The following is a 26,009-nucleotide window of genomic DNA, read 5'->3' on the forward strand; positions in this document are numbered from 1 at the left end:
ATAAATTCATCACATCTGAAAATGACTAAAAGTAAGTCAGTAAGTAAAGGTGTGTGTGGTCACTGTTACACTGACTGTTTCTGTAAGGTTTCTAACATTCACATTACCATCATTAACCAGGGGAGTGTGTGCAGAGCTCTCAGGGGACAAGTGCAGCAGGGGTCCTGTCAAGAGCTGTCAAGTTACTTATGTTAGGTACAAAGAAAAAGGAAATAAAAATATACCGTCTTCAAAATAAAAGCATACAACAGCCTTTTACTGAATGGTAAATTAAAATGTGTAGCTATGTTTTGAAGTTCTTGTACCATGTAACAGTTATTTAGGGTGGCCTGTTTGATGACAAAAAGTAGTCCTGAAGATGAAAGGAGGTAAGTGGGACAGATAGATAGGTTAAATTAAATGTTCAATGTGCTTTAATCCATGTTTTTCATTTTCAGCATTGATTATATTGGTTATTATATTGGTCATTAAAAGATGTTATTCTCATATCACCTTCATTAGCCTATCTGTGCAGTGACTGTTTTTTATTCTGTATTTATATTTCTTATTCATTGATTTCTTTTTATATTTGTAGTTTTTATCTCCCTGTAAAGCACATTGGTCAGTGTGTTGTTTTCTTTTTAAATGTATCTCTTTAAACTAATTGACTATTAAGAGGATTAGGGCCAAGTGAAAAATTTGAGTTCTAAGTAAAAACAAAAAAGTTCAGAATTATGACTTTCTTTTAACATTTACTTAAAAAATGTATTTGAGGTTTGAGTCCTTTTCCATGGAAGCCCTATTCTACCAATGTGACGGGGGAAATGATTCTGTTTGTCACTATTATGAGAAGCTTTCACAAAATAATGACTTAGTGATTCTATTTTCATATTTCAAGTCTATATTTTGAGAAAGTTTCTCATTATAATATACTGAATCTTTTTTTTCCCATCACATGGAAATGGGCTTCCATACATCTTCTGGACACACTCAATGATAATACAGAAATGTTGACGCCTTTATTTTGAAGGTTACACTTGAAGGAAGTGGATGTAAACTTGTGCCCCTGGTTGTCATTTCGGTTAGCTTGAAGAAGGAGACTTGTTACAGCTTCATGGAAGTACAAACACGGAAACTTGTGTGAACGATGTATTGTTTAGAGGAAGCGCCAGTGCGCGACGCTTCTTCAGGTCGCGCTTTGTGACGGGCCGCGCCGATGCGGAGGAATGGACAGAGGAGACAGAATGGTCCACGGCGGAACGGAGCCGGGACGGGCTGAAGAGGCTCTGCATCAGTGCCAGCTCATCCAGAACCTGGTGGACATCTCCATCTCCAGCCTGCAGGCGCTCAGGACCACATGCGCCGCATCCAACGACCTCACCCGGCGGGAGATCCGCAATTTAGAGGTACGGTTGAGGAGGCACGCTCGTGCTCCTGCTCTGGGGCTCGGGCCTCCGAAACTTTCTGTACAGTCAGTGCAGTGTGACGACATCTGCCAGCTTCTTGCTTGTTAGTGGAACCCTGTACAAACTGAAACAGGTGTCACCCATCACATTCTCTGACCTGTGGGGAGTGTTTACTACATTGACTTTTTCACAGCAGCCATTTTGACAGCAGGTAGTAGGTTAAACACAGGTGGTACCAGTGACACTTATTAAGGCTCTGTTCTGTTCAGGTCAGACAGAGTCAGGGGGCTGCAGTAGAACTTCTTCACAGCAGTCACTTTGACATGAAGTAGTAAGGTAAACACAGGTGATGTCACTGATACTGGAACTAGAGATAGACCGATTATCAGCCTGACTGATTATTGGATCCAATATTTAGCATTCTTCTGATTATCTGTGTTTTTACTCTTTTTATCCGATTGGCAATAAAATAAATGAATTTAAAATTGCACTACTTTGGCTGCAGCATTTACTTAAACATATGCTTAAAGTACTTATTTAACTTAACCTTACTTACTTGACATGAACTAGTAGGGTAAACTTAGGTTTATCAATGATACTAATTAAGTTTCAGTTTCATTTAGTGTAGCAGAGCCTTTTCAGTGGAAGGCAGCACATTGACTCTGTTGGACCTAGAATATGTCAGACTGCACCCAGTGGAACTAGGTAAGGCCCGATTATCGTATCCGATATTCAGCATTTGTCCGATTATCAGTATTGTACTACTGTTATCTAATTGCTGATAAAATAAATACATTTTAAAATGCACTACTTGGTTGCAGAATTGAATTAAACATAAGCTAAAAGTACTTCTTTTACTTAACTAACTTACTTGACATCACATAATAAGGTAAACACAGGTGTGTACAGTGATACAGATTAAGGTTCAGTTCCATTCAGGTCAGAAAAGCACTTTCCTCATAGACCATCATTAGAAAACAGACACTAACAGGCTGCCAATAAGGGCGATACTTACTCTTTGTATTATGAGGTTTTAATCTGTGAAGGTGTTAGTTAGTTAAACCTCCTAGAGGAGTGATTTTAAAGTGCATGAAGACATCTGAATATTGAAGTGGGTTGGGTATTTCTATCCTCAGTCAGTGTGTTACCTACAGTAGACAGTGGTCAGCAGACTGGAGTACCAGCACAGAAAGTAAGCAATGTACTGCTGGGGAGGGGGGTAGCAACGAACCTTTGAGCCACATGACAAATACCCGCTTAAAAAAAATCAATGTCAGTTTTAGTGAATGCTACATTTAGAATAGTTTTCCACTTTACCTGGCCATCACACAGCCCTTACTGACAAGAAAGTGAGGCCATGATATCTATCTGTGCTGTCTCCAAAGCCACCAGACTAGACCAGACATAATATTCAGTTTCAAGTGTTGAAAATATTCTACATATAGTGTACACTTCAACTGATATTGATTTTTTTGGGTGGCCAATAATAATTTCTTGTGCCTGTGTCACTGTGGCAGTGCATTGCTCTGCTTGTGTGCTGGTACTCTGTCTGTGTGTCTCATGTTGACGTCTGTCTGTGGTTCAGTACCTGCATGATTCATTGAAATATTACGTAGCTGTAATTTATTACAGACCACAACAGATGTCACATCAGAAGGATTTTAATCGTTTTTTAAGTGAAAATGAAAATTGTGACGCAAAATGTAGCATACCCACAAATCCTAAATCATTTCGCAACTTCCTCCTTCCTGTACTTACATATGCTATGTGCTAGGCTAGGTTGGAAACACAAGGTAAAAGCAACATACACAGTTATATTTTAAGCTAGCTAATCTACATCGAGCTAGCTAACCAGTTATTAGCCAGCTAATGATTGATGTAGAATAGCTAGCTTGCTAACTTAAGATATAACTACATACATGTTACTTTTGTCTTCTCAGAAAAGCAACGTCTGCAGCATATAGCCCAATTTTAAGTAAGCTAACATTAATGTAAGCAAAATGCTAGCGAACTAGCTAGCTTATCTACATCAAGATATCTATTCAGCTAGTCAGCTAATGCTAACTAGTCAATTAACGATTGATGTGGATTAGATAGCTGTGCAACTGTCTGTCTGTCTGTCTGTCTGTCTCTCAAAAAGGGGCATGACATAGGAGGAGTCAACTGGAAAAACAATTGAGTATACCGTAAACATCACAGGAGACAGAGTTGGACAGACTTCTATTATTTAAGGTCCACCTTGATAATAACAACCTGTGAATGTGACTATTTAAAAACAATGAGCAGATACACTTATTCCTCTGTTATCTCATGATGTCATTGGTAAGTTGCTAGGCAGTAAGGTGAATCACGGTGATCTTGCCAAAAGTCCCCACATTGCTCAACCCCCTCACAGCACACGGTCTGCTCTGGTTGGTTGACTTCCCACAGTCAGTGTCAGTGCTGTCACTGATATCACACTGTGGGCCTGACGAGTGGTGCAGCTGAGGAGTGGCCGCTGCTCTCTCTGGGGGCTGGGAGGAGCACAGAGGCCTTGTTGTGTACATGTGTGTGGCAAGAGGCTAAATTTAGCTGTGGTTCCCTCCCACGCATTCTGAGCATGTCCGGTTTGGCAAGAAAATCAGATGACGTGAAAAAAAGACAGTGGGAGGAGGAGACGAGTATGTGGCTGTGCTGGGGCTCATGTTACAGACAGAGAGGAGAGTGTGTGTACAATCCAGGATGAACTGACTGTGGTTTGTAGATTTTGACAGTTCTCCTTTTCCTTTTCCTGTCCCTTTATTGACCCCTTTTCACCTGTCCACCTTTATCAGTTCATATTATTACTGAAACTAGAGCTGGGTGCTACAGCTGAAAAATACATATTGAAAATGATTGATCATTTTTATTACCTAGCTTACCTAGCTTTTAGTAAAGACCAGGTGGAAAAAATTAAAAGAATGAATTGAATGACTTTGTTGAATTAAACGATTAAATGATAAGTTGATATCATGACAGGAGACGATTACATATTCTATGTATTGTATGATAAGTAAATAATCAAATATAATTATTGAAGGCCTAACTATTGATTTTCTATTGAACAATATTCTTGTTGCAATTGATGAAGTGTCTTTTGCCAATACATACTGCTGTTGTTGTAATGCCCAGACCTAATTGAAACCCATAAACCATGTTAATGTGAAATGTTGTAGACTGGATTTTGACAAAATTAAAAGACATTAGAATAGTTCCACTTAATGCCTGGATGCAGGCATAATAAGACATCTATTGATCTATCTGACACTGTGCAGATAGGATTTTCTTTTTTTTAAAGGAGAGAAGGGTCAAAAGTTTAAGATGTCAAAGAGAAGCCATGTCAGTCACCGCTGATAACAAAAGAGGTTCCTGCATGACCACAGTTTCACAAATTCATGTCAGTGTTTCTCACAGTGTCTCTGCACACGCTGCATTAAAATGGAGCAGATCAATTAAACGCCAACAGAAAATATATGCACAAAAACACAACAAAGGCCCAAGACGTGAAATATGCACATGCAAATTTATGTTATGTGTTTTTGCCCGTTGGTGTTTTATTTAATAAATAGTTGTATTGCATCACACTTTTGTCAGACACTAAGTCACAGAACAGCTCTGGAAGACACAGACAGACCAAGAGTTGCACTGCCAACTGTCAGTGAGACAGACCCTAGTGTGCACAGCTCTGTAATGAGGTTTTGATAGCTTTGACAGCCTTACCCGAAACTAAGCTCAAACCTAACTAAACAGTGTTGTAGCAGCTTTGTGTCATATGACCAAAATAGATATTAGTAGTATTGGTACAAAACAAGGGTCACTAAATGTGGGTTGTGGTATGAAAATATATTTGATATGTTTTATTAGCCAACTACACTCAATCGCTTTCCCTTTGAACAGAGTATCTGCTTGCAATATCTGGTAGTAGAGAGAGTAAAAATGTCATAATAAATTCCAATTCAAATTTTTAACTTTGCAGCTCAAAGGTCCAACTTGTAACATCTAGGAGGATTTATTCATTAGTGTATAATCACCTCAATATAGGAATTGCTGTGTTTTATGTTGAACCGCCATGTTTCTACAGCAGCCCAGAGCGGACAAACCAAACACTGGCTCTAGATAGGAGTCTTAGCATTTTTTGCATGTTTCACAGCCACTTTAGTTTCTCTTTCTTGCTTGGAAGGGGAGGGTGAAGTGAGGGCATTGCAATCTGCAACTACACCGACACTTAATCCTACACTACACTGGTCCTTGTAAAGAAATAATATTTACTGCCATTGCTGTGTTCATTGAAGCATATCCAATATCCAAATAATATAAATATAAGACAACAGATGATAAATAGTGTTCTATAGCGTACCATCGACAGAATGTTTAAAGTGATCTAAGTGAATATATTAGATTGTTTCTCTGCCTGCTGGCTTCACAGCTGTGTGCTGGAACCGCTCTGTGCATTCACTGTAAGAGTTTGTTTCTATGCCTAAATGAATCCAGAACCATCACTTTTGGTGATACTGTGTCAGTGTAGGGACGATGTGGAGGAATTGTCAGATTAAAGTTCCAAATGATGCAAATATGTGTGAGTTGGAAGATTTCAGTCAGCATGTGAGGCTGATGATATGAAGGCAGTCTATGCAAAGTGTTGGTGCTGATCAGGAAAACCCCCTGTGGTTCCCCAACTGTCTACTCGTTTTCTCTCGTCATTTTTCTTTCCTTGTTCTCGTTCTACCCTTTCTGAACTTTTTTTGTGGTTGCTTTTGTTTTTACTCGTCTGCACAAATTATTTTGCACGCCCCCATATTTTTACTGTCATAGTGCACGGACAGAGGCCTACTCAAAACCATGTAGATGATTAGCCTGGACAGCTGCTACTGTATTTGATCCTTAAATAGATTTTTACATTATATCTATTATATCAAGTGTGATACTACTTTATGACATTGTGCTTGCTTCTCTGCATTTTTAACTTTTTTCAATTGAATACCTTGTGTGTTTTGGAGCCACACTATGGTTGAAGTTTGTAGGGATGGCAATGTTGGTTCAGACTAAAATATCTCAACAGCTATCTGCTGGATTGCCATGACATTATGTACAGACATTTGTGGCCCCTAAAGGATGAATCCTACTGAATTAGGCTATTATCATATATATTGGACCTGATGATGGGACTGAATGAAAAGTCAGTGGATCACGAAACTCATTAGTAAAGCGATGGTGATTGAGGGTTTTTTTGATACAAAAGTTCTTTACATCGGGTCAAACTTTTGATTTGTTCAATACTTTTATATGTTTATGACCAAATACCTGCAAACATAATCACACTCCCATCAGCCTCAGCTGTACTTTCTGTTTAGTGCTATTTAGCAAATGTTAGCATAATTTGGACGGTGAAGATGATAATTGACTTGCTAAACATCTGCTTATTAACATTAAAGGCAAAACTCACTGCATCATCTAACACAAGACAAAATGCTCACACCCATTGTTTTCTATGTATGCCTACATACATGGGGCATTGAATTTAAGTGCATCAACTCGTCAGTTATTGCCCACTCTCATGGGTGCATCACTGACCATTTCCCAGCGTTTGTGTGGGAACCTATTATGCTCATTTCCAGCTCTGTATTCTTAGTCTGAGGCGCCACTGGGGTAGCTTTACAAAAACATCTTTATTGATCTCATACTGGCCCTTCATGCAGCCCCTTAGTTCATCCTCTCTCTGAAACAAGCTAACTATCTAAGCCAGCCACCCCTCTCCCTAAAAGCCAACTTTGTGGAAGCCTGCTGAGTGTTTCTGGGGACCGGGCCTCACTGATTACTGTACAAAAGCATGACTTCAGTGAATCTGGATCATATTTTGTGTAGGGAAATTTGTTGGGTTAGTACAGTACTTCATTATAATGCTGTTTGTAACATTTTACCTTTATCAAACAAATGATAGCTTCTGCAGCTTGCATATTGCACTTGCCCATTTTGATCATATTTAAATGAACAGTGCCCTAATGGAAATATAACCATAGCTACTTGTTGTTAGCAGTTATCTACTTTAACTGCTAAGTAGCTGCTGTTGTTAGCTAGCTAACAGTGCAGCTAGCCACCCTATTGGTTGACTGTGCCCAGACTGGGAGCTCAGAGCACTGAGGACACGTTGGTGTTTAGTACAGGAGCTTTGGACCGCCAGTAGCTCTGGTGCCTCAAACTCTCAGTCATTTAGCAACAGTTTAACAGATAGCAATTTTGCTAAAAGCAACAAGTAAGGCTAATATGTCCGTCAGGAAACTCGGAGAGTTCAGGCAGAGAAGCTGCAGGACATCAGAGGGAAAACCAGAAGACATGTAACTTTCCCTCCACAACCGAAAAAGTGCTACATACAAACATTTGTGGGGATAGTCCCTGCACTTTGTGAGCGTGCTCAGTCGTGCTCTCCCTGGAGCAGATAACCATTTAAAGAAATGTCAGTAAGCCACGTAAAGTCAAAAAAGAGTGAGTCAAAAAGCTCACATAGATTACTTTTACATACATTTACCTAATTATTTGACACTTTATCCTAGTTTAATATTACATCTGACATCTGTAACATTATTTATATATATATATATATATATCAGAAACTAAGAAAAAGCATAATAGGTCCCCATACCTACCTAATCATAGTGTCTCTGGGTAAAAAGAAGACCTGACCTTAGAAATGCAATGCTGATTACACTGTAGACTCGCAGTCTTCCTCTTATCACAGTTTTCAACACAAATGATGCTTTTGCAGTTTTAATACACACACTGTAGGCGCCCTACACCTTTTAAAATGGAGGCTGCCGAAAGAGTTCTTTAGAATGCATCTGGAGCAGAACTCTTCAGTGGTGGAAGGAGTATGGTGGACTTGTACATAAGCAGAACCAAAGTGCTATAGTGACGTAATAGTCATGTCATGCATTCCAATTTTTACTTGAAACTACCTTATAAGCATCAAAATATATATAGTAGAAGTACTGATGACACAGAATGAACCATTTAAGAATGATTATAAGTATTGATGCTTTTATGTGTGTCACTGAAATGTATCAGTTGGTGAAAGTGTGGCTAATTTTAATGGCTGGGTAGTTCACTCACTAAAACTGTCAAAATAAAATTAAATATAACAACATTTGCCTCTAAAATGTAGTAGAGTGAAAGTATAAAGTTGAATAAATGGAAGTACACAAGGGAAGTACAGGTACCTTTTTAAAATTAACAAATTATTTTTATATATTTTTTCTTTTGGGCTTTTATTGCCTTTAATGGATAGTGACAGGAAAGGGGTAGAGAGAGGGGATGACAGGTCGGATTCAAAGCCTGGGCCACTGCAGCAAGGACTCAGCCTTGGCACATGGGGCACCAGTTCTACCAGGTGAGCTATCTGGGCGACCCAAGCAAGGACAAATCATAAACAAAGAGTGCCACCAGTCTTATGGAAAAGAGGTGAACCGGAGACAGGTCCATGGGTGGCCAAGGCTCATTGATGCACGTGGGGAGCGAAGGCTGGCCTGTGTGGTCCGATCCAACAGACGAGCTACTGTTGCTCAAATTGCTGAAAAAGTTAGTTATGTTGGTTCTGATAGAAAGGTGTCAGAACACACAGTGCATCACAGTTTGTTGTGTATGGCGCTGCGTAGCCGCAGAGCTGTCAGGGTGCTCATGCTGACCCCTGTCCACTGCCGAAAGCGCCTACAATGGGCACGTCAGCATCAGAACTGGAACAGAACAATGGAAGAAGGTGGCCTGGTCTGATGAATCACATTTTCTTTTACATCTTAAATCTTGTGGATGGCCAGGTGTGTGTGTGTCGCTTAGCTGGGGAACACATGGCACCAGGATGCACTATGGGAAGAAGGCCATCCAGTGGAGGCAGTGTGATGCTCTGGGGGACGTTCTGCTGGGGAACCTTGGGTCCTGCCATTCATGTGGATGTTACTTTGACACATAGCACCTACCTAAGCATTGTTGCAGACCATGTACACTCTTTCATGACAACAGTATTCCCTGATGGCAGTGGCCTCTTTCAGCAGGATAATGCGCCGTGCCACAAAGCAAAAATGGTTCAGGAATGGTTTGAGAAACACAACGAGTTCAAGGTGTTGACTCGGACTCCAAATTCACCTGATCTCAATCCAATCGAGCATCTGTGGGATGTGCTGGACAAACAACTCTGATCCATGGAGGCCCCACCTCACAACTTACAGGACTGTGAATGTTATTGCTGATAGGTGTGTATATATAGCAATCCAGGTATATTTACTACAGCTATCATTTAATCACTCATAAAGAAGAGCAAACTTGATGCAATAATTATTGTTCACTATTGGCATATCCCAGTTCTGTCTTTCTGGACAGCAAAAGTGGAGCCAGAGCTCTGGGTGTTATCGTAGACACAGATCTACATTTTAAGAGCCTTATCTATAATCTCACACGATCAGCCTTCTACCAAAACTAAAGGTCTTTCTGTCAGAAGCACTCCATGCATTTCTAACAAATAGACTAGACTAGTTATGGTGTATTCACCTGCATATTTATATTTTGCACTTGCACTTATAAAGCACATTGTGTTGCCCTGCATGAAATGTGCTGTATGAATAAAGCTTGATTCAGTCACTCAGTAGAAATCGTAACTGACCTGAAAAGAGTCTTTGACCTTGATAACTATTAAATGGGAACAGAAATGCATTCTGGCCCTAGAATCTGGCTGTTGTTTTCCCTCAGATGAGAATGGATATCTTTCATAGAGAACATTATCGGGGGAAAACTAGAGGATTTTGACCGTCTCTGAACACCCTCGCCCTCTGCAGTGAGCCTCTCACAATCCGTGCGCCAGCATCTTCCAAATGTGCCAGATGTGTTTAAAAACCAAAGTACAAACTTTTGTACAAGTCAGAGTCCATTAAGGTATTTATATTACAATTTAAAATGTGTAACTTTAAAGGGGAGTCTATTGGCAGAAATTGAATTTCAGTAGTTTGTGAGTAAACACCAGTGAAACGCTTGCTTTGCATTCCTGTCTCATCAGCCCCTACACAGCGCATATTTTTGAATGCATTTCCGCTCCACTGAAGTGATGAAGAATAGCTGCAGAGGAAAACATTGGATTGTGTGAAATGATAAGGAGACATCATTTAACTGTCATCTTGTTGCGCTCTCTTCTTCTATGGTGGTTTAATGGCACCTGGCTGAAGAATTAGCTCCATCAGCTAATTCTACTGTTATCTACTATCGCAAAATGGTGTGTGTGTGTGTATGTATATATATATATATAATATATTATTTTATTTTTTTATTTATTTATTTTTTTTCCTGAAACTTTCACTATATCCTGGCAGTAGTACATGAGATGGACAGATTTTTCACAGATCTGTGACAAAAACTGGTTCCTCTTGCTCCTCCTAGTGCTCCCTTTTAAGAATCCACTGGCCCAATCAGAGCCAAGAAAGATAGAAAGATGCTTTGGGTTCGTGGCTGAAGAAAGGTTGATTGTTCAGTCTCATTCCCAGCATCTTTACACGATAACCTGAGAATGAGTACAACAGTAAACTATCTTTCTCAGCTCTGATTGGTTGTTTTCGTTCAGGCCCGGTGGATTCTTGCAAATACCATTAGGAGCATAAGAATAGAGTCCATCAGCCTTCTTATAAGCAGGTGAAGTAGCTTCACACTTTCAACAGTTTATTTGATGGTTTAACAGCAGACTTCTGCTGTGGACCACCAGCCAGGGGGATTTCCTCAAACTGAACAAAGTCTCATTTCTCACAAACGCTTTACATACATACAGTACATGACATTTATGGTTGATATATCAAGAAGGTCAAGGTTAATTGTTAACTTGCCTTTGAATTAGTACCTCATACGTTTCTTCACATGAAAATCTAAAGATTACAGAGGTTAGTATGTAAATATATGAATTGTATCTAATGTCTGCCAAATAACTGCACTTCCAATTGTGAAGATATTGTGTTTCTGCTGGTTGATGACGCTTTTCAGTACAGCTTAGTAAGACAGAGTGAAGCAGTCTGTGTTGTGCTGGCTTCCCCTACAGGTGAAGCTCACCAAGTACATGTGGACACAGCTGCAGTGGAAGCAGAGGATTCCAGAAAGAGAGAGACCTGAAGCTATGGCTGGATACCCAAGACTGGATCACTGGCTCCTAACAGCTGACCTCACACCCCAATTCATACAGGTATGTGTGTGTGCGTTTGCCTGTCTGTATTTTTGGGTCTGGTGATGCCCAGTTATCCACAGAGGTCTCCTCCTCTCCAAAACAAACAGACCTGCTGATTAAAACCACTAAAAACACTGAATAAAGCAGTTCCACCTTAAAAATCACTGTTTCTACCAGACTGTTGGACAGACAAAGGACGTCCCAGAGGGGCTGCGAGCCGAGCTGCTGCTAACGTTAGCTCAGCTTGTTTCTCTGATAACTTAAGATCCAGACGGCCGATGACTAAAATCCTTCATCCTGACAAGCGGCCAGTGAAACGCAGCTTTATCTGAATAAAATGACAGATAAATAGAAAGATAGTTTGAACATTGCTGGAAACATTTGGGATAATGTAAGTACACAACTCAACTACGAACACAGCGTAGCTGTTTATACACTACTCAAAAAAATTTAGGGAACTCTTAATCATCACAGTATAAAACCAAGTCAATTAAACTTCAGAGTTATCAATCTATCCAGTTAGGAAGCATAAGCGATTGTAAATCACTTTAAACTGTTTTGGTGCAAATGAAAGTGACAACAGGTTCACTGGAGAGGCAACAGCAAGACAACCCCCAAAAAGGGAATGGTTTTGCAGGTGTTGGCCACAGACAATAGCTCTCTCCTTATCCTATCCTGTCCCTGTCACTACGGGTAGCATGAGGCGGTACCTGCAGCCCGTTCAGGTTGCACAGGTAGCCCAGCTCCTCCAGGATGGCACATCCATACATGCCGTCGCAAGACGGTTTGCTGTGTCTCCCAGCACAGTCTCAAGAGCACGTTGTGTATTGGTGCATCCGACGCCGCCAAAGTAGTACCTTGATTTTAGGTGTAATTTTGAATCCAGCCCTCAATTGGTTAGTCATTTTTGTTTACATTGACCGTTGTACATCATTTTGCTCTAAACAAATGACACAATGTTGTACAGTAAAGATTTTAAATTTGAATATTTTGTTCATGTGATTTCGATGTGTGATTTAAGTGTTCCCTTAATTTTTTTGAGCAGTGTATATACATTTCAATGCGGAAATGTTACATAGCTTTAATGTGAAAAATGTCAACTGCTCCCAACAACTGCTACTGTGTTTGTGTCCACTGAAAAGGACGTTGAAGGGACAGGATATGTCAGTCTCTAGCGATGAACTATCATGTTGCTTTGAAGAATGAAGAGAAACAAAATGAAAATTCACTCTTATTATCAGGCTATTATGTCTTCTTTATGGTCAAGCTAAAAAATAGCAAACGAAAGAAACTGGAATTGTAAGGCAGAATACTTGGCACCATGAAAATAAATTAGTAATTAAATACACCACATGAAGAAACACAGCCATTTGGTGTCGTAGTTTGGTTTAACCGTAGGGCTGGGAAATGAATGCCTCACCGGACAGCGTTTCTGTTGTCTACAGATCGACAAATAAAAGGAGAAAAAAACCCACTAAAGTTGACATGGTGGATTGTTGTCAGAACCACCCTGCTGGTCTTTATCACAGAGAAAGTAAGGGGTCTCAAGGGCGGCTGTGGCTCAAGTGGTAGAGCAGGTCATCTACTTAATCCGTTGGATTTGTGTCCAGCTTGATCCCAACTTGCTATGACTATGACTTGCTTTAGTCTAGATTGTAGGCCGATGTGCAATGGTTTCTTCTTCTTCTGTGTGAGAGGAGTGTGAGTGGAAGAGCTGAATGAAATTGAGTTTTTTTCTCTATTTCTATTTCTTTTTGCTTTTTTTTGTGAATATAGTTGTTGTTTAGTGTTGCTTTGGTTGGTTTTTGGTTAGTTTAGTGTTTGTTTGTCTTTCGTTTGTCAGCCACACTCTGAGGAGCTGAGGTATGGCGTCCAGCAGCGGATATGCTTTTTTTTTTTCTCACTGTCTGACATGAAATCGGACAATCACTTTTCCTGTTTTAGGTCCGTTAAGATTACCAACATTATTTCTATTTGCTAAATGCCAGAATAACGAGAGAAGGATTTTTTTAGACAATTTTTTATTACTTTCTTCAAAGTCAGAAGTTTATATACACTAAGATTACTATGCCTTTAAACAATTTGGGAAAGCCCAGATGATGTCTTTGGAAGCTTCTGATTAGAGTTAATTAGAGACACACCTGTGGATGTATTTTAAGGCACACCTGAAACACACTGCTTCTGTGTGCAACATCATGGGAAAGTCAAAAGAAATCAGCCCAGATATCAGGAAGAGAATTGTGGACTTGCACAAGTCCGGTTCATCCTTGGGTGCAATTTCCAGATGCCTGAAGGTGACACGTTCATCTGTTCAAACAATTATACGCTAGTATAAACCCCATGGGAATGTCCAGCCATCATACCGCTCAGGAAGGAGACGGGTTCTGTGTCCCAGAGTTGAACGTGCTTTGGTCCGAAATGTGCATATCAACCCAAGAACAAAAGCAAAAGACCTTGTGAAGATGCTGGCTGAAGCTGGTAAGAGTGTGTCGTTATCCACAGTGAAACGAGTACTGTACCGACATGGGCTGAAAGGCCACTCTGCCAGGAAGAAGCCATTACTCCAAAAGACACATGAAAAAGCCAGATGACAGTTTGCAAATGCACACAGGGACAAAGACCTTAATTTTTGGAGACATGTCCTGTGGTCTGACGAAACTAAAATCAAACTGTTTGTCTTTTTTACAACAGACCAAAGGGAAGACGAATTTAATGTTAGAACAGTACTTCCATGATATGCAAGGTTTCTATAATTCAGCCAGGTACATTGTAAATCACAGAGCCGAGTCAGACCTGACAGACCAAGAAGTATTCAGACTGAAAAAACAGATGATTAAAGTCAGGAAACAACTTGTTTTTTTAATGATGACGAAAGTACGGATTTTATTTTTATTTATTTCATTGATTGTTTTTAGTCTTGTTCTTAATATCTCCATCATTATGGATGTTTTTAAAGTAGGCAGTCTGAATGTCAATGGTGCCAGAGAAACAAGAAAGAGAGCAGTAGTGTTTGAAACAGCTAAAATGAAACACATTGATGTCCTGTTTCACACAGTGATGTTGGAAACGAGGCAGACTGGAGCAGAGAATGGGAAGGAGAATTGGTTTTAAGCCATAACACCACCCTCAGTGGAGGAGTGGGCTTTCTGTTCTCTAGAGGTTTTACTCCAACCTCTCTGGAGGTCAGGCATGTTGTGAAGGGGAGGTGCCTTTCAGTCAAAGCTCTTTTTGAACATTTTAATGTGGTTTTTTATCAACATTTATGCTCCAAACAACGGTGCAGAGAGGAAACACTTCTTTGAAAAGATGAATGATATTTTAAACAGCTGTGGCCCGGAGGATTATTTATTTGTGGGTGGGGATTTTAATTGTACTGAAAATTAGATTTTAGATCGCAACCATGCAGAGCCTCATCCAGTATCCCAGCATGCCTTGAGGCAGTTGGTCTCCTCCCATGGCCTGGTGGATGTGTGGAGAAGGATGCAAACAGGGTGCAGACAGTACACATGGTCCCACGTTAGTGAAAACAGAATCTCCTCGGCCAGACATGATCGTTTTTATGTTTTTAAGCAGTGTTGTAAAAATGTTTAAGATTTTACCACTTGGTTTTACTGATCATTCTTTGGTTTTATGTAATGTTTTTATCAGAAACATTTTACCCAAAAGCGCCTATTGGCATTTTAACGAGTTTGTCAGTCTGAGGCAGTGGTGGGACCATGGAAAGATCTATCAGAGATCTGGAGACTGATATTGTGGATCTTGAGTGTGCAAGTGAGTCCACAGGAAATCGAGGATATATTGAAATCCTCAAGACTAAAAAGATGGCATTAGCCAACCTGCTGGACACTAAAGTACAGTGCTGGTCCAGTCCCGGGTTCAAAATATCACAGAGATGGATGCTCCATTGAGCTTCTTCTTTGGACTTGAGAAGAGACAAGGGCAGAGGAGACAAATCCAGTTTCTGCTCTCTGAGACAGGGCAAGAGCTGACAGAGCCAGGCCTCATAAGGAAAAGAGCTGTCGAGTTTTACGCATCATTGTTTGAAAGCAAATTTAAAGAGAATGAAGAACTGATGGAGGAGGTCTGTGGTGGACTTCCTCAGATGTCTAAAGAGGCTAACTCACAGCTCGACAGCCCACTGACTCCACAAGAGCTGTACACTGTACTGCAGAGCATGCAGGGGTGAAAGGTTCCAGGCATCAACGGCCTCACTGTAGAATCCTACAAAGCTTTCTGGGACATCTTGGCCCATGACATCTTAGAGAGCCTGGTGTCTGGGTCACTGCCTCTGTCATGTCGGAGAGCCATCATCACCCTCTTGCCCAAGAAAGGAAACTTACAAGATATCAGAAACTGGCATCCTGTCTCTCTCCTCTGCACTGATTATAAAATATTATCCAAAGTCCTGGCCAATAGGCTGAGAGGAACCATGGAGCAGATTCTCCACCGGGACCAGACGTACTGTGTGCCCGGCAGGTCTATGGTCGATAATATCTACCTCATTCGGGGTGTTTTGTTGGTCTCCAGTTCATTAGGCATAACCACTGGATTGATCTCATTAGATCAAGAAAAGGCTTTTGACCGAGTTGAACACGACTTCCTTTGAAAGGTCATGGAGAGGTTTGGGTTCAGGGCTGGTCTCATAGCCAAGATCAAGGTGTTGTACAGCGACATTGAGAGTGTGCTGAAGTTTAATGGTGGCTTGTGTGCTCCTTTTAGAGTGCATAGAGGCGTCCGGCAGGGCTGTGTAATCGAGAAGTTTTCTGTTGTGTCGGCTGTGAGGGGGAACTGGAGGAAGGGTGAGGCCCTTGGTGTTGGTGAGTGGCGTGAGGGCCTCCCCGTTCTCCCTCAAAGCCTGACATGGAAAAGAGAAGGCTTAAAGTATCTTGGTATTTATCTAGGGAACAGCGACATCGGGAAAAAAAACTGGGAAAACATCATGGAGACAGTAGATACCAAACTGTCTAAGTGGAGGTGGCTCCACTCACAAATGTCTTTTAGAGGGAGGGTCCTAATTTTAAATAACCTGGTGGCCTCCCTGTTATGGCACCGGTTAGTCTCTCTGGACCCTCCATCAAGTCTTATTGCTCAGATTCAAGCAAAGATGGTCAATTTCTTCTGGGATAAATTACGTTGGATACCACAATCAGTGTTTCTATCCAGAGAAGGGGGGCCAGGGCCTGGTCCACCTGGCTAGTAGGACAGCCACCTTCAGGCTCCAGTTTATTCAAAAATATCTGACTAGACCTGAAGATCTGGTGTGGAGAGATGTTGCCAGTTGCATACTCATGCGTGTAAATAACCTGGGGCTGGATGCTGCTCTGTTTTTAACTGATTTTATTTTTTTTAAAGTTAGTTTAGGTTGCCTCCTTTTTATCAGGGTGTTTTTAAATCCTGGGCGCTGTTTAAATGTAAAAGAAGTGAGAAGTGTGACTCTCTGTACTGGTTGTTGAAGGAGCCTCTAATCTGTGGTGCCAAGCTGGACGTGTGCTACAGCACCGTGCCTGGGCTGATGGGGGCGCTGTGCAGCTCAAAAATGGTCTGCCTGAATCAGCTGGTAGATGCAGCAAGACCGGCGCTCACAGATCTGAGCTCTGTGCTGGGGGTGCGCTCTGTCCGTCTAATGCAGAGGAGCCTGGAGCTCTGGAAGAAGAGGCTGACAGAAAAGGGGAGGCCTTCTCCTCAAACACGGTGGGGGAGAAGCTGAGCCTGACCCTACAGACCCATATCCAGAGATCCACCTGTGCCCTGGGTTTACGGAGCTCAGCGGCCCCCTACTGAAATTCTATGATGGGAAAAAATTAAGCCTGCACAAGGCCGATAAAAGAAATGGAGATCTGTACATAAGTTGTGTAAAAACTATCCACAAAACGGGCCTGTGTGATAAAGCGATTTGTGTGTGGACGGAGAGGCTGAGCCCACAGTGGAGAACACTATATAGACCTCCTCTAAAAAAGAGAATTGGAGATCTCCAGTAGAGGTTTTTACATGGTGCCATTGCAACCAATGCCTTTTTATCTGTTTTTAATCGCAGTGTTTTAAATGATTGCCCATTCTGTGGGCTGACCGAAAACATTTTTCATGTTTTTACTGAGTGCAGGAGATTGGCATAAATTGTTAACGTTTTAACCCATGTTTTTAACCTATTTGGTGTCATTTTTACTGCCCCTGTTTTTATTTATGGAGTTAGATTTAAAAAAACAGAAAAAGGAAAGTGCCAACTCCTAAACTCTTTAATTGGTGAAGCCATAATGTCAATCAACCTGACTCGTAGGGACAAACTGCAGGTTGGAAGCCAAGCACACAGTTGATGCGAATTCTCCGCCCCCTCGTCAAAGCCCGGCGACAATGGAAGATTTTTCAATAAAAACAACATTTGCACAAAGCAAGCTGATCCACTTTCCCATGTTGATAAGAGCATTAAAATGAGAAAAAATAATGGGACAAAAAGAAATCAAGGGACATTTAGAATAGATGAAAATGTGCGATTAATTGCGAGTTAACTATGACATTAATGTGATTAATCACATTTAAATATTTTAATCGTTTGACAGCACTAGTTTGCACAGCAGTGGGCTCATGAGGAGCTGTTGTGCCGGGTGACCGGTAGAGAACTAAAATTTGCATCCTTCCTAAACTGATTTATTGATTGAATAACTGTTTGCTTTAAGCCAACTGTAAATAAAGTGCTGTTCAAAAACCAAAAAAATCTTCTTTCACTTTACTCCGTTATCCGACCTGTGGCCCTTTTTCTGCGTGTCATTCTTTCTCTCCCCTTTCCTGTCCTATCCAATAAAAGGCAGAAAGCCCAAATATAAATATATACAATTTGTCCTTATAAATTGTTATTATTATTATTATTATTATTATTATTATTATTATTATTATTAATTAATGTTTAAAATAATGAGTCAGGGATGTAAGGCCTGAAGAGTTCTTAAAGGTAAGGAGGTGTTGATCCATGAAGGGTTTTGTAGTAATAAGTAATGACTTGTGTTTGATCTGGATGAAATGTGTTCAATCTGCTGCATTTTGGAGTAGTTGGAGTTTTTCGTTCTAAAGAGTGAAAGACCCAATCTAGATAAGATGAATGCACAATGACAGTTGAGCTGAAGATGACACCTACATTTATTTTGGATAATGATATTATTTTTTTGGCCCAGTGATCATCTGTTTTGTCTTTGTTTCTGACAGGTTTTGTCCAGACTTGCACTGGTAGATTTCAGCTTTTGTTTTTTCAGTTATCATGGAGACAGCTTTTTCAGCTGTGACCGGTTGAACACTGTCCAATTGTTGGGAGTGATGCCATCTTAGATCAGATGCTGGCCACTTTTCTGCTGAGGACTTACATCTGGGTTTGGGCTTTGATGTCAGCAGGCTAAGCAAGGTAATCCAGGCAGCTTTCTCCCCAGCACTCATCACTAGATGGCATATGTAATCCCTCCAACATGATCTGGGTCTGCCCTGGAGTCTCTTAACAGTTGAGTGTGCCCTGAAAACCCCCACAGTGTCTAGGAGGGAGCAGTGGTTCTACTTCAAGCAAAAACAGACCTGTGGAAATCCCAGGTTATTTTACCAAAAAAAAGGACGTCCACTAATCGGAAGGTTGGCGGTCGATCCCCGGCTCCTCTCGCTGCATGTCGAGGTGTACTTGAGCAAGACACTGAACCCCAAATTGCTCCCAAATGAGTGTGTATGAATAATTAGTTTCCGTTCTGGTGAGCAGTTGGCACCTTGCATGGCAGCCACTGCCATCAGTGTTTGAATGTGTATGAATGTGAATGGAGTGAGTGTGGCATGTAGTGTACAGCGCTTTGAGTGATCGAAAGACTAGAAAGGTGCTATATAAGTACAGTCCATTTACCATTTAAATTAAATCAGATAAATGATATGAATAAATGTAATGTGGCTATTGACTGGCTACTCTTAAGGATTTTGGGGAGAGACGGAGGCTTGTTTTTGGTCTTGGTCTTGTTTTTGGAGAGGAAAATCACAAACAGCCTGGGTCAGCTTTTGGTCCATGTTTGTATTGTACAACTAGTGACTTGGCAGTGATTAAATGTCGGTTTATTCAAGGTTAAGAAAAAGTGTTTCTTGCTAGATTGTTTAAACATGCAACAGTGTGATATATTGGGCTTCACCTCCTCCTACATTTTGTTGTCCTCAAGTTAAGAAGTTTTCAAGTGTCTTTAACTGGATAGATGAATGCTTGTTTGGGCAGAAACATTTTAATTGAATTTATGGTTTTAGAATTTTCCCTTGGGAATCAATACAGTTTTCAGCAATCTTTCCATTTTAATTTTGACATTGTGTTGTCCTGGCCATGTCCCACCTGTCCTTTTCAAGTTAATCATTAACTGCCATGATGGTTTACATCATTTGTCAGATACCAGACTGGTAAATGATTCTACTTTACTATTTACATAATGGTGTGTGAGTGTTTCTGGTATGCCCCAAGTTTCTCATAATTACAGTGCACCACCAACCAGTCAAACTGGTTTTAACCCAGCTTAGTTTCAACTAGAAGGACACTCTGAGAGTGCAGACCTCCACCAAGGCCAACAGTCCAGTCTTCTATGATATGCAAATCAGCAAGGGCACTCACTATATATTTCTGTATTACAACTGACCTGTCTCTCAATGTTAATAATAATTTGTGTATCAACCCCAGGATTCAATCCCCTCAAAAATGTAATGGGTTTATGAAAATCAGGCCAGTAGTTATCCTGCAGACAACCAAACAAACAAACAGCACTGAACGCAAAACCTCCTTGGCAGAGGTAAATACAAGTGATTAAGCGACCCTAACAAAGGTTCCATGATTGTAACTGATACTGCAGCATTACCCATTACAATCGTGGAATTGGAGGGCGCTTTTACCATGGCCACTACCATGCCATAAGTACCAGTCATTACTTTACACACACACACACATATATATATATATATATATATATATATATATATATATATATTATTTTATTTTATTTATTTATTTTTTGATCACCTTAAGTATAATTCCTGAGACTCTTACTGTCGATAATTTGAGTTGCAACATCTAGCTAAACAGGAGGAGGTTCACAAGGTAGGCCTGGAGTTTGAAAACATTTTAAAACCAGGAGAGAAAGAGAAATGTACTGATGCTGTCAGTAGAGAATAATGCTGCATTCTGCTACTCAATATTATTGAAACTGAAATAATGGTAACTAGCTCCCTCTCTCTAACCCTCCTTCCGTCACAGACAATTATGTCGCACCCTCGCTGTCGCTCCTTCACTTTTAGTATATCAGTGACTTCTCCTCATTTCTTTATTTTGTGTTTTTGGTTGAATTTCCTCTCCACGTCTCTCCTTTCTCCTGAAGCTACCAGCATCACCACAGTTAACATTATTTAGGTCTTTAATTTAAGTTTTCTTTCCTCATATTAGTTGATTTGGATGTCCAGATTCAAGCAAATATATATTAAATGTGCATGGTTCTTATTGAGAGGCTATTTCTCCTTCTTTTGGTTTGGTTACACAAATATCATTTGCTCCAAGATCTTCTAAGCATCACTGTCACTGTCTTTACAGTTTAATAGGGTGCAGTCATTAGAGCTGGAACAAACACATATGTCATAGGTATTATTACTAAATATAGTGTAACTAATATAATGTAGTAACAGAATCTTGATTCATGTTTGATCAATTACAAGGTAGCCACGCCCTAAAGCATGCCCTGCATTATGGTCTATTTTACTCTAAATGGGACCATCATTTACTAAATGAACATTGTGTTGCGAAGAAGACTAGAACTAGAGAGAGAAGAATCAATTGCTGCAGTTTTAACATATAAAAAGCTAAATGTTTTTTGTTTTTGTCAATGTTTTCAATGCTTTTGATACTTTATTCATTTGTCAGTACTGTCTACAATTTGTTTAGACTATTTCCATCTTTTAGCATGCATTCTGACACCTTTGATCTTAATTTAGTTAGTTTTCCATTTTAAATGTGTCTATTCTCCAAACAGGAATAGAATGTATGAAACAAGAACATAGCAGTTGCATCTGACTGGTGTCAGTTCACTTGACAGTTTCCATAATAAGACACAATTTGATCAGTATTGAGTCAGACTGATGCCGTTTTTGACCATTTGAAAGCTTTTAAGATAGTATTTTGTACTATAATTTTTTATAATAGTTTCTCATGCAGGTTGAATGCATCCCTCTTACAGGGGTCTACAGGGGGTGATCAAAGCTATAGATTACTTCAATTTCAGTGAATGTGAAACTCTTTGACTAAGACGACCTGAATGTTCTGTTGACATTAGTGAGGTCTGGTAGGTATGTGCTGCAGTGTGTTGGTTGGCCAGAGTCCTGTAGTGTTTTGAGTAACAGCAGTCATACCGCTCTGTGTGATGAGCACTCACCCAAACTAGAATGTGTTGAGTCAGCTGCTCAGCAAGCCTCTGTCCCTCCCCAGTGCGCTATTTATACACACCCAAACCAGCCCCTGCACATACCAACAAACACACACAGAGACATACACACATTGTCTGATCTACTCAGAGGCACACACTTGCTTACACACAGCTTGGCAGACTTGAAAGCGCTGTGTAAACAATAGTGAACACAAACGCTGGAGGAAGGCTGAGAGCTGTGACTTAGGGTGACTCAGTTTTTTTTCCTGACACTGTGTTGAGGAGGAAGCAACAGGTGGGCTCAGTACGGCAGAGAGCAGGAGACGCTTAGGCTGATGGGAGCAGCTGGACTTTTTACAAACCTCACAGGATCACAGGACGCGGAGGTAGGACAACACTGAACTTTATGTTCAAGGTTGCCTTTTTCTTTGGGAACATACATTCGTCACAGAGCGGAGTGTGTTGTCCCACTGAGAAAAGTGGTTTTGGTTCGTTGCACTGCTAGTTATGAGTGTGATTTATGTGTTGTTTTGTGTGCATAGGACACTTGCTTTATGTATCATAGGCATTTGAGTTGCATCACATGCATCTGACAGTTAAACTTTCACTTTAAAGCTGCAGTTGATAATTTTTATTAAATGTTTTTTGTAATATTCGCTGAATCTTTCATTATATAAAAAACAGGTTCCTCTGGCTCCTCCTAGTGCTCCTAATGCCATTTGCAAGAATCCACCGAGCCTGAATGAAAACAACCAATCAGAGCCAAGAAAGATAGTTGATTGTTGAGTCCCATTCCCACGGTGTCAAAAACAGACGCCACTTTCCACCACTGAACTCAACACAATGCAGTCCCCTTTCTTGTAAAGCTAGTTTGACATATACAAGACTATAATACAACCTTTCTTAAATGGTTGCATTTGTTCAGTGTACTAAAAGGGTTTTGGTAACATGAACCACAGTATAGTATATGCGCCAGAGGTCTTAATTTCTGTGGTTCAGGTTGGAGCTGTCTGTATGTCCTGGTCCCTGGCAGCCTTCTTTGTCCTGACCAGTAACAGTTCACAGAACTGTGGTTCACTGTGAGTTACTCTGCAGGAATGTTTGGTCACTGAGCAGAATAAGTTTATAATAGGTGACACCGGTGGCTGTCAGTTTCTGATGACCATGTCTGCATTTGTCATGCATCTATAAATGTTTTTGACTGTCAAATCAAATGCATTGTACATGTATGTGTTGTGTTTGACCATTGTGATGTCAACTATTGGTTTGTACTATGGGTTGAGCTGCTCTCATTGGCTGCACAGTTTTGAGTCTAAAACACTGAAATAGGTTTGTGAAAATATTTTCGGAGAGAAATAATCAACAGCAAAAGAATCTTGATCCATATGTCATCAGCACTGCCTAGTTCGACAGTTTGATCTGAGTTTGATGCGTTGAGCTGGACGGACTCTCTGAGAACGACTTGTCAATCACAAGGTAGCCCCAGCATCTATTTGACCCTAAATGGGACCATAAGTTTCTAAATGAACATCATGCTGTATGTTTACTAAGCTAATACAGCCAATGGAGGTGCCCCCTGCGGGCCATTACATAGAATGCATATTTAAGATTCACATTCCACGTCATCTTAACTTCACATTTATATGACATGTTGTCCAACCATGTTGGGAATTGAAGGTGTATATAGTTGTTTCCAACAGCCACACTAGAAGGCAGTGAAAAGCTGGCTGTTACAGAGAGACGTTGAGACACAGTATCGTTTGAACATGGCCAATAACTGTGCACATTTTCAGACGGACTCCCCTAGTGTTGCACTCTGTTGTTCACACAGAGCGAGACAGAAATCGCCATGTCAAGAATGAAAAAGAGCGCTAGAAAGAAAGTTTCTAGGGTAGAAAGTTAAAGTTAGTTTCGGAAAGTTAGTTTTAAAGTATTATGGACATTGCTGTCTGTAGGGGCCTTTGTCTTTATATCTTTCCTATACAATATGAATACATAACTATAAAAACTATTCAGAACCTGAGAAACATTTTTTGTTTTGTATATTTTTTCATGTCCCTAGTTTCAGATTTTGCATGTGCGTTCCTGTATTACTGTGGAAGAGGTGAGCAATGCCCCTAGGGGCAGAGCTGGGATCAGACGTGTTCCCACAATATTGACGTGAGTTCAGTAGTGCATGAAGAGGCAGAGATAAAGAGAGAGAGAGAGGGGCGAGCTGGAGGCTTTTCTGCATAATGGCATGTAATAAGACTCCTTTTTCCAATGAACAGCAGGAATGGAAGGGTGTCTCTCAGGGACTGCGCAGTGTGTTCTATACTGGCATGCATTTATAGATACAAGACTGTTCTAACATTCTAAAATAATTAGTTGATTTTTTGATAATCAATAAATCAATAAATCTTTTCAAAAATTCTCTAGTTCTAGCTTTGTAAGAATTTGCCTCTTTATGATGTTAAGACCACTGTGTAGGATTTAATGCCATCTAGCGGTGTTGTTGCTGATTGCAATGCCCTCGCCTCACCCTCCCATTCCAAGCGTGTTGGAGGAACTATGATGGCCGCAAACCTCTAGCCCCTATCTACAGTGAGTGTTTAGTTTGTCCATTCTGGGCTGTTGTAGAAACCTGGTAGACACTGTAAAAGAGGACCTGCTAGCTCTTTAGATAAAAAAAATTCTCATTCTAAGCTAACGATAACACAACAATTCTTATTTTCAGGTGATTATACATGAAAACATATACCAGTGTTTCCTCTATGTTGATTTTGGAGCGGCGGCCCGCCGCTGTTAAGTTTCTGCTGCCACAGTATCAGAAATGGGGCGGACGCACAATGTAGTCACGGTTGCCTTTTAAATGATCCTGCTGACATAATGCACCCCCGTTGGCTGCCGCTCACATTGCAGTTTAACAACAAGTAGAACTATTCATTATATTTCGGACAGGCCTGCCCCCACTGCTAAAAAAAAATCCTAGAGGAAACACTGTATACATGAATATTATGTTCCATTTCTGACAATAGATCTTCCAAAATGTTACACACTGGACCTTTAAAGGTGATAGTACATTTTATATTTTTAGATAATATACTCTGGGTTGGACAAAACATGACATCTGGAGCTTTTGGAAATTACATGGGGCATTTTTTACTATTTTATTGGCCAAACAATTAATTGAAAAAAATGATCGTCAGATTGACCAATCATAAAGGAGTTCGTTTCAGCCCTAATTCTTATGAATTCTAATGGGAGAATCAGTAATGTCAAATATGTGGATAAAAGAAAAACACAGCAAACCTAACCCTAACCTTGGATTGTACACTTACGCATATAAGAAAATGTCATATTCACCGATCCAGATTCCTTTGTCTGATGGTGTTTGAGCTTGCACTGGACCATAAAGCCGCCATAATGTAACATGTGGCTGTAACTGAGCTAGCTAGTAACAGTCGGCTAGCTCGACACAACCATGGTTTGGATATATTTTAGCCTCTAAACACAGACCAGCAATTTGTAATGTGTGTAAAGCCCCACCAGAAAGTTATGATGTTGAGAATAATTAAATTGAATTCATCCAATGCCCATGAATTTTGTGCCACCTTGCAATTTTGTCCAATCACGACAAAAAACGTTTCCACAAATTTGACCAATCATTGTAGTTTCCTACTCAAAGCGTTGAGCCATATGTCACCAAACTAATTTCCTTGTTTCTAGTTGTGATGATGCAGACTATGCAGACATGTGCGATGCAAATGTCTCACATTTATCCAAACTGTTTTTCTTCTCACTGGAACAAGTTGTCTTCGTTTTTTTTAATGAATTGCACAAAAACTTTTTAAAAATTGCAGCCATTTTTGCAGTTTGCAGCTTTCTCCCACAATTTCATCACAACATGCACCGTAGTTTTTTAGATATCCGCCTTGAAATTTTAGGTTGCAACAATCCCTAAAAAAAGCCAGCAAAATCCTGGAGGGACTAGAAAAGTCACTTCCGAGGGCTGCATTACCAATTTGATTAAGCTGTATCATTATGTTC

At 40.4% G+C, this 26,009-nt stretch overlaps 1 protein-coding gene across 3 annotated transcripts in view; it reads left to right on the forward strand.

Annotated features, from left to right (window-relative positions):
- Nucleotides 1-1,077: 1,077 nt before the first annotated feature.
- LOC127362329 (kinase suppressor of Ras 1) overlaps nt 1,078-26,009 on the forward strand; it is a 55,013-nt gene continuing 30,081 nt past the window's right edge. For 2 of the 3 annotated variants that reach the window (XM_051397923.1, XM_051397924.1), the window contains exons 1-2: nt 1,078-1,385; nt 11,461-11,601. In XM_051397923.1, the coding sequence (XP_051253883.1) occupies nt 1,206-1,385; nt 11,461-11,601 (321 nt within the window). In that variant the 5' untranslated portion in view covers nt 1,078-1,205. Of the gene's footprint in view, nt 1,386-11,460; nt 11,602-22,074; nt 22,367-26,009 lie in introns of those variants that run through there. The other variant, XM_051397925.1, reaches the window with a different exon arrangement.

The sequence above is a fragment of the Dicentrarchus labrax genome, unplaced genomic scaffold (genome assembly GCF_905237075.1).
Source record: "Dicentrarchus labrax unplaced genomic scaffold, dlabrax2021, whole genome shotgun sequence".
In the NCBI taxonomy this organism is placed as follows: domain Eukaryota; kingdom Metazoa; phylum Chordata; class Actinopteri; family Moronidae; genus Dicentrarchus; species Dicentrarchus labrax.